Source organism: Etheostoma cragini, chromosome 7 (assembly GCF_013103735.1).
Source record: "Etheostoma cragini isolate CJK2018 chromosome 7, CSU_Ecrag_1.0, whole genome shotgun sequence".
NCBI lineage: Eukaryota > Metazoa > Chordata > Actinopteri > Perciformes > Percidae > Etheostoma > Etheostoma cragini.
The window spans coordinates 9717596-9732653 of record NC_048413.1 but is presented as its reverse complement, the minus strand read 5'-3'; the positions used below and the strand labels follow the sequence as shown (position 1 = coordinate 9732653).

The 15058-nt window shown below is 41.4% G+C and overlaps 1 protein-coding gene across 1 annotated transcript in view; it reads right to left on the bottom strand.

Moving 5' to 3' along the window:
* Nucleotides 1-15058, bottom strand: part of LOC117947855 (cadherin-4-like) — a 236135-nt gene that overhangs the window by 53421 nt on the left and 167656 nt on the right. The window contains exon 5 of the mRNA XM_034877202.1: nucleotides 10964-11158. Coding sequence (XP_034733093.1) covers nucleotides 10964-11158 — 195 coding nt within the window. The remainder of the gene's footprint in view (nucleotides 1-10963; nucleotides 11159-15058) is intronic.

The window sequence follows — 15058 nt, the reverse complement described above, 5'->3', positions numbered from 1 at the left end:
CCCCCCCCCCCACACACACACACACACACTTTTGTACTATCCACCTATCAAACAACACTTTATCCCTCTCCACCCCATCCCCTTCCTTCGTTGTCTTCTTCGAACTTACTAAATCCACCAAGCAACAGTGAAGGGAAGAAATGCAGACTAGAGGGAAAATGGAGGGAAGAAAGAGTGACAAGAGTGCAAGGGGGGGACTAAACTGTGAATTGGATGCATCAGCAAAACTCTGTGGTAGAGCATGAGCCCCTTTTAGTTTAGGGGAAATTGCCAGGACTTGTTTTATACAACATGCAGTTGGCAGGATGTATCTATACTGTGATAAAGAGGAGTTTTCCTCCATAAACAAGACATGGGTGACCAATGTGGGATCCTATGATGCTGGGGAAAAATGGTCTGACACTGTCTTTTTCGATTTAGTCAGTTACATCATTGCACGGACACATTTCTAGTGGAAACAGGCAACTGGAGGGATGTTTGAATAGAAAAGCATACAGAGCCTTCTTTTCAACCAACAGGGGCATTTATTTTGAGGTATAATATGGTAAACAGATGTATATGAGAACCCAGATATATGTAAAAGGAAAAAGCAAAGGAGGAAAGGTGTTCAGGTAGAGGCGCTAACAGTTTGTGCACGTTGATGTCGACTGGAAGCCTGACAAAATGGGCTGCTCCCTGCCAAGTATGCCTCTGCCAAGCACAGGCAGAAACTGAAGAGGGGCTGGACCTTGCCACGCTGCTGCTGGGTGTTTTGAAAAGTTGCACATTCACGTGTACATGCATGCAAACACAAACACCACCTCTCTCACACACGCACGCACACACACACACACGCACACAAACACAAACCCACATGCACACACACACGCACACACAGACACATACAGACACACACGGCTGCAGCCTCTGAGTGGGTTTCAGAATGTTTCCAAGGATGTTCTGGCTCCCACTATCCAAGCGAGGGATTCTGCTTGGCAAACTCCACCTCAGCAAGAGTCCAGCTGTCATGTTGACAAATGAACCTTGGAAGAGTGAAGAAGTGTGTGTGTGTTTCTGTTTGTGGAGCTATGCATCTGTGTCTGTGTGGATTCCAGTCTGTGTATTTTTGGTGCAGCACAAGCGTGTGTATCATAAAGATGACACACAGATGGCTGGTGTACATGTGTTTTTTTTGTTTTGTACAAAACCAGCTGGCCTGTCATTCCTTGATTGATACAGATCAAAAGATGGACCAGAGCCAGCAGAGGTCAGTTTCTGTGAACCTCTCTTTATTCCCAGAAGTCATCATGAAAACATTGCTGAAAATCTGAAAGTTAACCAGCCTCCTCCAGCTGCTTGGCTTGACGCTGAGTCCTCTTTAAAAAGTGACACCGACGACATGGCAACCACAACAAATCACCCTATATAAAGAAGCATTTCGCACCGCCTCAGATGAACCATAATGTGTCCACTGTATGCCGTGAAGCCAGGCACTGTGCAAAGAGTAATGCATCACTCTGGTTTTATGAACAAAGTGGGATGCTAAAGCTTTTATAGAGCGTTAGGAGGAAATGTTCTTTTCTCCTGAAAATGAAGAGCAAATAAAAATGTGTAAAGCAGCATCAGGGAGTATTGGCCAGAAATACTCATAAGCAAGAAGCAATGAGAAACATGCAGAGTAAAAAGCCAAGTTATAAAATACCAGCAACTTGTTATGTAGTGCTAAACTATTTATCTTAAGAGCTGTTTCATCTTGATATGCTATAAAAAATGTCATTGCAGTGAGGAATTGAATTACATACATACACTATGGTGATGTATCCATGTGTCTTCATGTGTGTTTGTCTGTGCTCCTTCAGGTGTGTGTGTGTGTGTGTGTGTGTGTCTGTGTGAGTGAATACCAAAACATCATCACCCCATGACAGTATCCATTATACTTGCATGAAAAAAATCTGACTGAGGCATTTCATTTTAAATGACAAGTAAATAGGATCAGATTATTCTTGTGCAGGCCTCAATTTTGATTTTAACTCCTGGAAAGAAAGAGCTAAAAGAGAGGAAAATGGAAAAAATACAAGCACATAAAGTGAGATTAGAATTTTACATTACAGGACTTGCATCCAAAAGCGCTTCATTTCAATTCAATTCAATCTCATGCCCATGGACGTTTCCTGTTGGCAATTACTCTTTTCATTCATTTGCTCTAAATGCTGTTGCTTCGTGTTGAATCAGATTTGATTCTGTTTGGTCCGTCTCTCAGGCAAACATTACTGAAGAGTGGTGGGAGGAAAGTATTACCTGATGTCTTTCTTCCTTTCTGTCTGTCTGTCTGTTTGTCTCTCTGTATGTGTCTGCACGATTTCCCCTGCATCTACTTCTTTGCACTACAGTCATTCTGTATTTCTGTCTGTCTGTCTTTGTGAGAATGTGTGTGTGTGTGTGTGTGTGTTTGTCTGTCTGTCTGTTTCATATGCCTGCATGATTTCCCCTGCATCTACTTCTTTGCTCTACAGTCATTCTGTCCCTCTGTCTGTCTGACTGCCAACCCGTCTATCGACCTGTCCTTTCTATTTGACCGACCTTGTCTCATATCACCGGCACCCTCCGCCCTCCCGCTTCATCACTGGTCCCAACCACCCTCAGTCCCCCTCCGAATATCTTTTTCCCAATTTCACTACACATTATTTTTTCATGTCTTCAGAGGAAAAGAGATTCTTGGCTCTCCTTCATACTGATCCACAGGATCGCAGAGGCCAACCTCCAGGGGACCAGACAGGGGCTGTTTGTTAAGCTGTTATTTATCTCCTACATAAAGTCCTCCTCATCTTCTATTAAAGAGCCCAGAAGTGTTGCCCTTGACTTACACATAACTCTTGTGTCTTTTGGTGAGAAGATTTACTGTTTAATTTAACACCAACTGAACTCCCAGGGGTGATCCCGCCTGGTGCCTCCTGATGTCATATCAGAGAGAAATGTTTTGTTACTGAAAAGCCTTAGTGGTAGCAGCTCTGGGCTGGGTGTGTGCAACAAGGCAAAGGCTGGAAGTCTTTCTCTTTGAAAAAACAACAACAAATAGCTGAAAAAGGTTGCTGAGTATGCCTGATGAACGTGTTAACTGGGACTTCATGCCACTAATTTTAAAATAATGAGATATTAAACAGTGAAAATTACATTTCAGTCTCACTTCCCTGTACACAACAGGGAACCAAGAGCAAATGCTCCTGACAAATATATGAATGTGGTAACAATTTGTTTTTCTTGTCAATACCAGGAGATTGTAGGAGACCCTATTTCCTGGGGCTGACAAATGTAATTACATTGATCTCACTAATTTCATTACAGAAAAGGAAATGAAGTCCATGAGGTATTTGTTATATGCCAAGACCAGACTACGGTATGTGCGTGTGTTTGATTGTTGAATCAGAATTAAGCCTACAGAAACTGAAATGTCAAAGAATCCATGAAGCTATCCCTTTCCTATTTCATGGTTGCCCTTGATCACCTCCTTGCGTAAGATACTCTGGTCCTCGCCTCTTCTCTCACGCTATGCAGAAGACGGTCAAATCGTTTTTATGTTCAAATGTTTCATTAATGATCTGACTTCTCAGAAAAGACAGGAGAGAGCTTGTTCCTCCATCACAAAGACTCCATTAGCAAAAGTAACAATGTAAAGCACTCTCAACTTATTCTGGCGTTTTACTCCTGCCATCATAAGTCAGGCCTGGCTTTCCTGCTTCACCATATCAGTCAGAAGAGAAGACTATTTTTGAGATAAATGTGGTATTTGATTGCAACAAGACTAAGATTCTACAGCCATGTGAGGCTGTACTGAAGTACAGTACAGTGCATTGAGCTTAATACAACAAATCTCCCATGAATATATGTCATTATTTTTTGCAGGTATTCAGTCATAAACCAAAGTACTGACTGCGTTACATTTCTAATCTAATGGTGGTGCAATGGAAATGTTAAGGTTCTAGTTAAGACATCTTAAGGGGTTTTTGAATGGCCGTACAAAATTACATGGCAATCCAGCCAATAGTTGTAGATATCTTTAACTGAAATAAAAAAATATCAACCTACTGGTGGAGCAGGAGGAAAAGTCAAAAGAGAAAATCAGCAGAGTCAGCAGGCCTCCTCTGGGGGACCATGAATGACTGTATTCATTTAATCCCAATCCATCCGATAGTTGTTGAGGTATTGTCTGGACCAAAATAGTGGCTATACTGACTAACATCGCCAAGCATAGACCAGAGGCACTAGCATGGCTTACAAAAAAAAAGAAGAGGATTACTATGTATCAAACGGTACATTAGCCAAACGATTCGCAATGTCTCCAAACAGGGGCTGTGTGTGCTGGAAGGAAACTTGCAGCTGAGGTTTAGAAAGGAAATACCTTGTGTGAATTCATCAAGAAGGGAAATCAAAGAAAAAGTCAACTAGCCAATATGTGTTATGAGATGCTGACCCGACTGTTTGTGCTCTTCCCCCAGAGTGGACCAAGGTCTCTCCTTCATTCTTCCCTCCCTCTTCAAACTCTACAGGCGTCCACCCATATCTGAAAGAAGTTTCTTTCTCTTCTTACTGGGCTTAATAGAGATTATGTGTGTGTGTGTGTGTGTGTGTGTGTGTGTGTGTGTGCGCAAAATGAGCATATGTGTATTAAAGTTGTATGCCTGCCAAGAAAAAGACCTTAGTGCACAAGATCAAAAGAATTCAAGACAAAACATAGCCCTGAACGAAATATGCTTGAATACATATACAGCAGAGCCCATCCTGTACAGCTCATGTGTTTGATAGACTTAGTGTAACCACACATTTCAGTGTTTTCACAGCCTGAATTTATTCAGCCCAGAAATTGTTCTGTGCAGTTCAACATTGGTAAAGCATTCCATATGGGCAGCAATGTGGTTTCCTAGTGACTGAGCTCTGGATTGGACTGTGATCCTTAAATACTCGCATCCCTGTGTTCCACCATCCTGTGGTTTCTCTGGTAGACTAGGTAAAAAAAAAGATGGAATCCTGTTTTTCTGGCTTAGCTTTTGCTTCTCTTTGTTCAGGGATAAAGCAGAAATGCAACCAAACAAAAACCCCAACAATGAGCATATACAAAGAAAACAGCGTGGCACATGAGATTTACTGATCCTTTGTTTGCTGCTTGTGTATGACAAGTAATTTCTCCCTGTTTGTGTATGCATGTGTATGTTTGTTTAGGATTTTGTGTGAGTGAGCGTATATCTCAGCCTGATGGGGTGGAAAAGGAGGAAATGGGCAGACTAGATCAGTACAGTGCTGGTGTTGGCCGGGTGGTGGCTGACTCAAGGGAAGACGCCGTGAACAGCAGTTCTCCGGGAAGTCTATCAGACCTAAACACAAACACAGACGTGCCTTTATTCTAATCTTGGCATATCTAATCCTGGTCCAGCCCGGCATGCCATCTCTCATTCCTTTTTCTCTGTTGCTTTCTCATGTTCTCTATCACACCCGTTCCCGTCTTTGTCCCCACTAAATTCTCCAATGCAGCTCACTTGTACAGTTGGGTGCTTTGTGTTCCTCCTTTGCTTTCAGATATTTTGTCTTTTTAGTATGTCTTTCTGGTGTTTTTGTTGTTTCCGTGTCTGTCAGTGAAGCGGAGCAGTCATTAATCACTGGTAAATGTACTCAGAGGAGAAAGCAGACACCTCAGGGAAGGTTCTCTCATTCTGCTCAGAAAACGCTTTTCTCAACGCGTTCCACGGAGAGAGATGTAGAAACTGGAGCACAGGTGCTGCAGTGAGTACAGTAAACACAACCAGATGCACTGCAACACACATTGAATCAGATACAAATGTCCGTATTTTGCGTCCTGTTTAAAATGCACGCTCATTTTTCTAAGACATATTTTCTAAAGCCACTACCAAGATGCCTACAACATTACAATGTTGAACAATTACTGATACAAATGACTTGTCAAAAGTGCAGGATATCACATAAACCTCTTTCTCTTCATATCAATCAATAAAGGGCTTTAGACAAATACTCATTTATTTGGCATATTGCTCCTGTAGCTGCTGTTTCTCTCTATGGTATTGCTGTCTATTATTCAGGGATGCAGCCACACGTTATAGGAATATCTGGCTTCTCTGTGTAAAGGACAGCCTGCAGACAAAGAAGACACAGACATAAAAGAACAATGTTCTTCCAAAGAAATATTACCCAATAAAACGTTTCCACATCCCTTGTTCCAGCTTTTAAAATGGATGTCTTCTCTCTAAAAATAATATCTCTGTTAGACGAATTTTAAACTATTACCCAGAGCAAAGCAGGTTTAGAAGTGAATCAACAACAGCTTTCAGAAGAGAAGAGAGGCTGAAAAGAAGCGAAGTAAAGAGAACAAGGACAAAAATTATGCAACTGGTGTACAATTAGAAGAAAATAAATAAAGAGGAATGAATGAAAAGAGGCTAATGCTGCGAGAAATGATTTTGTATATAATGCAGATGTCTAGATACCTATAGCAGCCAGTCCCATGGGAGGGAAAGCTAACTAGCAACGCTTCAGGTCACATGTTATGCTTCTTAGCCTGAACAAAATTGTTTGACATTTTAGAAAATATGCTTATTCACTTTCTTGTCCAGAGCTAAATGAGAAAATTAAAACCACTGACACTACAGCCAAGAGATGGCTAGCCTTGCTAAAAGTTACATACGTTGGTGCTATGACCTGACCAGCACCGTTGACTGGCCAAAACAACTCTCTCTCTCTCTCTCTCTCTCACTTTTATTATCCAACAAACGAGATTCAGCAAACAGTACAATAAAAAAGGACCAACATTACTGCACCAACATTTATTCATACCCCGTCTTGCTCGTTGGCTAAATTGTTGTTTCATCAGGGTTTTGTTCATTTTTCTGCTGACGGCTGTTCTAATAGCAGGTTAAGGGAGTTGGGTGGTGGTGATGGGGGGGGGGGTTACGTTGAGTCTTTATTTACCCGAGCAGAAGAAATCAATGCCTCTCTGCCGTAGGAGAAGTGTGTGGATCAATGGAAGGTTTCAAAAAGCCTCTGTGAAAAATCAATGTCCCTTACATGCTATTGATGGCTGTTTGGCTGCAGAAGAAAGAGAACGGCAAAGAACACCTGTTTATTGTGAACAATTACTCCCCCCATTCTTTGTTTTAGTCGTTCTGGATCTTTTTTGGCTCTTTATTTCCTCTAGAATAGTCTCGTTTTTTTTTTTCTAAACATGTCTTTCTTTGAAATACTTTTGTTTTTGTCTTTTTGTTAAGTTATGTACCACTCATACATATCTATTGTAAGCAGTGCATGAACTGTTGCAATTGCACTTGCTGGAGTAGTTTTAATGCAGCATATGTTTTACTCGTACATCAGTAGAATGTTAGAGGAAAAACATTTTTATTACTTTACTCATTACTTTTACTTTGTTACATTTGGATACATTCATCGTGGTACTTTGATTTGTTCAGTGTTTAAGGGATTTATGCACATGAGAATAGCTGGCCGGTAGTCTGCTGATGTCAGGTCTGCTGGCACTTTTATCCTACCGCAGCCGTCAACCATTTAACTAGTCGTATTGTCCATGTGTGTTGCTGCGGATTATCGAATGAGGAAATTATGGTATGACCTTTCATGTCAAACAAACCCTAATTACATTTGTATGTTCACATCTTTACCTTCCGCAGAGGAAGACCATCTGTGGTTGAAATTATGTCATATCCACGTAAAACAAATTACATTTTAAGTGGGGCGTCTGTATTTTTTCCCTTTTTCTTTGACTTACTAAGTCCGTTGTAGCGGCCCGGGGTTTTAGTCCAACCTGCAGCCCTCTGCTTCGTGTCATCCCCTATCTCCGTCCCACCTTTCCTGTCTATCCACTGTCACTAATAAAGGGAAAAAATGCCTCAAAAAAAGATCTTAAAAAAAAAGTTTGTTCAATAGATACTTTTGTACTTTCAGTCAAGCAGGTACGTTTATGATTGAGTACAGTTTTCAGCTACTGGTTGTATGGAAGCACAGCAGCAACAAGCTGTTGCCAATACCAACTCAATCAACTCTGTCACAACAGAGGCTTCTTAAGGTCTAATATTAGGCCAGAAAGTTACACCATGACACTACACTACACTACTTGATGTACAGCAGGAGAGTGAAGTGCTGGGGCAATTATTTCAGCGTTGCTATTAATAAAAAGCAGTCAATAACATCCCACTGAGCTCTGACACCATCTTGGCTTTAGAGTGTAATAGGAGTACAGTTCTGCCAACACTTTAACTAAGCAGTCGCAGCAAACATTTCCCTCGAGCCATGTCAGGCTGCGAGCTCCGAGGCCAGTCAGGCCTCTGTCCTGACACCTGCCTGATCCTGTGCTTGCCTGATCACAGTGACAGTGCTGCAGACCTGCAGAGATACAGGTGAGGGCTGCTGTCACCCCGCCTGTCCAACTGATGGCAACTTGGTAAAAGCAGGGAGAAAAGCGGCGGGATGGTGGGGAAGGCCGCTGCCTGACTGTCACTCAGTGCTGCGCAGAACAGCCCATTAGGAAAGGGACTGACTTCACAGGCCATTAGGAGAGTCATCACACAGCCCTAGTACCTAGAGCACTGAGTAATGGCACAGTTGAAGAGAGACAGGAGAGGAGACGAGAGGAAGAAAGACAGTAACATCTATTGCGACATCTTCCACATAAGACTTGAGTGGGTTCTGGCTGAGCATTGACTGTTTATAAAGGTGGACAATGCGTCTCCACTTCCTTTCGCTGTACAAAAGTGAAGCAAGCAGGTTAGCTATGGTATGCAAGTCCCGCCCATACACCCACCAGACCAATCGCGACTCAATTCCAGCTGTCAATAATGACGTTTCACCCCATTTTCATAGCACCAAAAAACCTGTCAGAAAATTAACACTCGATCAATCAGGATGATAAGAACTACCTAAATTAGATGAACCGACTTTGGGAAAAATGTACTGTATGTGATGTGAATTTTGTGTTGTGATTCATTAGTTTGGCCAATGTCCCATCTTCTCACATGGAGGGGGCGGGGCTTATAACCTGTGCTGCAGCCAGCCACCACGGAGCGATCCAGATGATTTGACTTCACTTATACAGTCTTTGCATCAACCCCTGACTGAGGGTAAAGAGGTCATAAAAATGGACTAAACGCATAAACAAGAAGTATGGCAAAATCATTCCCATGCCATCCACTCCGTAGAGCTGTCTCCTTGTTAAAATCTCTGGATCTCAGTATGGTCCTGCCTGCCCTCCAGTCATCATTAAAGAGAAAGCCTGAGAGCCCAACAGAGGCATCAACACGCATCACTTCTCCTCTGCTCTAGTGGATTGCTGAGAGTGGAGCGTTCAGACTCTGAACGCTCCACTCTCAGCAATCCACCAGGCCCTGACGGATTTATTTACTGCACAAAGTGGATTGTGTTTGGCTGCAAATTCTACTTCCAAATGTTCCTTTGATACCCTCTCCCTTTCACCCTGCCTCATCGCCTTTTCTGTCTCTCTCTGGTCCTGACCAGCTCATGGAAACAGCAGAACTGTCTGACCATTTTATGGCTGGTGTAGCACTACTGAAGGGCTCAGTGGGTTTGGATGAGAGTGCCACACTGTGCCAGGCTGATGGGACACACTCCAGCTTAAGAAGCACTCCAACTCCAAAACAAAGACTTACAAACTCTCCCCTTGTTGACTTGATATTTTTTGTTTCATTTAAAAAAAAAAAAAAAAGGGAGCACAAAAGAAAGTTTCCTTCGAGCATCTTGCCAAGCTTTTCCCTAGGGATTGGATAAAACCTGGTAGAAAAACAAAGAACAAAGACAAAGAAAAAAAATGCTGCTTTTGCACAATTTAAGAGCCAAAAGAGATAAACTGTTAGAGTTTTGTAAACAGCGAGGAAAAGCTGATGGCTAGATATCCCAGATAAAGAGAGAAGGAAAGTGGGTGCAGGGAATGAAGCAGCAGTCTACTGGAATGATGTTTTTTGATGAATAACTGCGCACACCACAAGCTTAGAGTCTAGCGCTTAGCTACGAGAGAGACACACTGCGCGTTCTGTTGTGACAGAATCTCTGAATTTTAAGCACTCTGCAGCAACAACACATTTACACAAACGTTTATTCATTCATGTTACGTTATACTCCCTGACAGGCTTGTACTGGCTTGACCTCCAACCCTCGCCATGTTGCGTTTAAATTTTGTACTCACGAAAACTAGCAGTTTTGCAGACATCTAATTTGCAGTGATGGGAGTCAGTTGTTTTGGCCACATTCAAATCTTGAATGCTAAAGAGGGAAGGTGTATTGAATAATGATTGGGCACAAACAGCTGAGATGTCACTATTTGTATATTCCTGGTTCTTAACATGCAGTTTGTGGTTCATGTTATTACCTCTGACTCATCTAAGTTTAAAATATCATGCCCGCATTGGGGCATAGGGGATGAACTACTGTCCTGCTCTTTTTGGCCTGGGAATAGAAGCTTTTACAGTCTCTCCTTACATCTCACAGTAGGCCCAGAGTTATGGCTTAGGTAAAGATTCTATGACAAATTGTATAGTTATAAATGAGCTATTTAAATATTACTGTACTTCAGGCAACCTTTCTGAAATGGCGGGATGAAGGGGAAAAAAGGAGAAAATAATAATAATCGCGTTTCACTCTAAACCCAATGGACTTCACACTGCAGGAGAGTTTGGCTGCTTAGCTGTTGTGGAGCCTGCCTGTGTCTGAAGGGAAAACGTCTCAGGGCCAATCAGGGCTTTTAAAATTCCTTCCTCGTGTGTGTGTATAATTACACCAGGGCACCCCAACATAATCATCTGTGAGAGTATGGAGGACAAACCGGTTATTCTATTGTATTTCTGTTCTGTATCACCGTCAATAACACACCCCCAATCAGCGTTAGCCGTGAAGTTTCCTCAAGATATTCCAGCTGTAAACTCGGAATAAATCAGTGATGCAGCTCATCAAAGCTGTCACTTACGCTGACGAGCATCTGTGGGAATGGTCCTCGAGAATTTTCAGCCACGTTGATTGGTGGGATCACCCAGTCCCTCTTCTGCCTCCGTAGACCCTTGGAGCTGTTCAGACCGGACCCTGAGAACATGATGACCAGAGGTGGTGCTTGGGACTCCTCCATCTCTTTTCTCTCAGCAACTTTCCCCTCTTCCATTTTGACCTTTAAGAAAACACAAGGCTGTGTTTAGGAGGCTGGAGAAGCTATTAATGATAACAGCCATTGACGTAATACCCAAGTCTTTCCTGTCTCAAAGCAGAAATTTACAGGACAAGAACAACAGTTCAGTATTGTTAATCAGGTTAAACAGATATATTTAAAATCGTCGTGACCTCTTCATTCCAGTGAATTATATTGTCATTATGAATAAGTTTTTCCAGACATTATTGCACAGGTGGGCCTTAGGCCAGGTAGTGTGCAACCCACACACATCTATCCTGTGTTTCTGTAACATATCATTACTATAGCTCAAGAGAATGCATGATGTTGCTTCACTATGAATGCAAAGTGCTGTGGATCCTCTGCACTAGCAGTTAGCCCTTCTGCACCTAGGAGTTTGCTGAATTATTTTTTTCTATTCACATTTTGGGCCCTCATAAATTGTGATGATAAACTCCTGACAAATCCATGTTAATTACATCAACGTGATGTAACCAAAAATCAGAAAGAAAAAGAAAAAAAAAGGATGCTGTAACAAAGGCAGATGTTAAACGGATGTATGCATTAAATAGATTATTGTGTGCAAATGCGCTGAATAGGAGTTTTTCAAAATAGACCAAAAGCTTAACAAAAGGCATATACTTGATGTTTTAATAATTGTACCATTTAAAACTACACAGCAAATTCTCTCTAAGCAAACTAGACATCATCATGTGTTTTAATAATGGACAAAATCATTTCCTTTTTACCACTGTTTGCCTATATATGGTGATAAGCACAGATATTTCTAAAAGCGTAACATCTATTGTCTGCAATATAAGCAACAAAAAAATGTATTAGATGTTGTCTGTTTATCATTGTATCTAGTTCCTTTGTGACATCATGCATCAGGCCTGAGCTGGACTGAGCTATAAAGTGTACATATTTACTGTCTCTGTGAATCCTTTGTATCTGTGGGTGTGTATGTGCATGTGTATGTATGTGCATACAGTATGCGGAAGAGACAATAAACTATGGACTATGGACACCGGATATAAAAAGCCTATTAACTCATTCAGTATTCTCCCATCATACATCTCCCTCGAACGCAGAGAGAGATGGCCACCACAAACCTGTCTTTTTGAAAGATGCTCAAATAAAGAACTTGAAAGGAACCCATTTTCATTCTTCACATGATCATTAATTCACCCAAGAGTCAGAAGAGCTACATCAAATGCTGAAGCTCAGACATATCTAAATGAATGTCCCAATGTGTAAATACTACAAAACACATGAAGGTGAACTGCAGAGATTATCCTTCATTACATGTGCATCCAAAGCAGGCAGAAGCAAAGTCATTGAAAATACAGTAAGAGACCTTTAATTGGGCACCCCAGGTCTAGGCACCCGAGTGCAGATAATCAGATATGTTGCAGTTGCTTCTTATAAATATCAATGCATCTATGGCAAGGTTTCATTGCCTCCAACACCAACTCAAGGCTTTCTTTCTCAGTATGACATGCTTAATGTTGCAGGGTCTGCTGTACATAATTGATCTGAAGGTATATTAAATTGGCAATCTGGGGAGTTCTTCTATGGATAGTTTACCAACCTATCTCAGGGTTAGCGAAAACATGTCAAGAATTCAGTCGTTCAAACATCATTGCTGAAAATATGCATCAGTTGCACTGTGTCTCAATCATGTTCCCCTGAGCTATCGCTCGCTCCCCCTGCCCTTCTCTGGCAGTGTTATTGTTTTTCTCCGTCTCTCCTCCGAGTCAGTGGGTCTTGACAGCTTTTCTCAATAACAGTGATTCATCCAGCACTGAGCTGTGTTAGGCTGATGGTGCACCCAAGGTAAAACAACAGCACAGAGCTTTACCCACCTAAGACTCCTCCCAGCAGGCCCAGATAAATGTCTTTCATTCATTCAGTCATTCATTCAATCATTCACTCACTAAATCACTCATTCAACCTTTATTTAAACAGAGTGTTCCAATGATAGCAGCAGTTCACTCTATCCTGCATGGGTGCTCTACGTACACAGGACCATAAAAACAAAAGTCAAACATTAAAGTATCAAACTGCATATGAAATTTAAGGATACAATAGAGAAAACCAGCCTTTTGTTTTCACACTTATCTGTAGTGCTACTGTATTTATCAAAAGTGATTGAATTTTGGTGTAAGTTGCCCAGTGTTGGAGATATCGGCCTGAGAGATGTCATTCTCTCTAATAAAATGGAACTAGATGGCACTTGACTTGTCGTGCTCAAAGCGCCAATAAAAATTTGGAAAAAACATGAACATTTAAAAAAATATATATATATCTCTTTTCAGAAATCATGACCTGGTTACTCGAGATAATCTACAGACCTGGTTGTGAGCAGTTTCATGTAGGAACTATTTTCTTTTTATTAAACTAACCCGCCAACTGTATCACAGCGCAGAAGGAAGCACGGCCATGGACACTTGTTACAGTGTGAGATGAATTTGCTCATAACAAAGTCTGTGGATTATCTTGAGTAACTGGGTCATTATTTCTGAAAAAGGAAATTGTTGGTTTTTTTGGCACTTCGAGCATAAGCTGATGGCCATCTACTTAAATTATATGTGAAAAAAAGGCAGACATCTCCAAAACTGGGAAACTCACACCAAAATAATTTAGATGATAAATAGTTAGTAAGAGGGAAAAGATGTCATTTTGATTTTGGGGTGAATAGCTCAGTTGTCACAGGTAAGAAACAGTAAAAATATTGACAGATGTATGGCTAATGCATTGAATGCAGTCAAACCGCAGGTCTGCTGATATATCTTTTTATTTTTTTTATAAGTAAAGGTGTAATCATCACACATATTGTGAATATACTGTTCCTCTGTTGAGCCTTAAGGCTCCTTTTCTTGTTGTAGTAGTAGCCAATGTATTTAAATTTGTGTCTGGTTTTACTAAATGCTGGATAGGGTAGAGCTCAAACTGAAGACTCTTGTAGCCGCCGAGTCTAACTGTGCCCCCTAACAGTACAGTGGGAAAACACAAAGAGAATAGGTGGGGATGCAAGACAGGGTGTGGGGGGGAAACTAAAACAATTGGAAACCACTCACCAGAGATGATAGATAAAACTGTTCAGTGTCATTACAGTAAAGAAAACAGGGCAGGCAGAGAATGAAGGGTATATGTGCTTGCTCTGTGTGGGTGGGAGGTTGTTCATGTCAGAGCATAAGAAAAAGCTGGGCTTATGAATTCGGGGGCATAAGAGAAAGAGGTTCAATCACCATACATTTACATAATAAGAGGCTACTGTTTTTTAATACCACCTCCAATATTTCATTTTATATTACTTCTGTGCAATATGTAGCCCTGCAGTTCCTCCCCAACAGTTGACATTTGAGAATAAAAATAAAATACAACACAGGAGAAGGCTACAGTGTTAGAAGATGCCAGTGGCTTCTGGCACATATTGAAAGTTTAGGGGTCCTGTAAAATGCAGTCTATAAAAAGTATTTTCTCTATATATCTTTTTGTTTTGCTCTTGCCTGGTCAACACCCCTCAGAGGGTTGGCTTGTATCTGCCAGTGGAAACAATGCTTTTAAGGCAGACTTCATTAGATGGACACCCAGGAGAAAAGCTTTAAACGCTTTAAAGAAAATGTTTCAAACAACCTGGCATACAGTACGTGTGTGTGTGTGTGTGTGTGTGTGTGTGTGTGTGTGTGTGTGTGTACAGGGGCTTGCATAAGTTTACACACCAATGGTAAAGTTGATTAAAAAGAGGAATAAAAAAACATAAGCATGGGGAACTTTTCATAAGATCATCTCTCAATGCAAATCAAACCAGCTCAAGCTATTAAACCAATTGAAATAACACCATGCCTATCCCTAGGTATGGTGAGGGTATGTGATGATGGGGGAGAGGGGGGGGGGGGG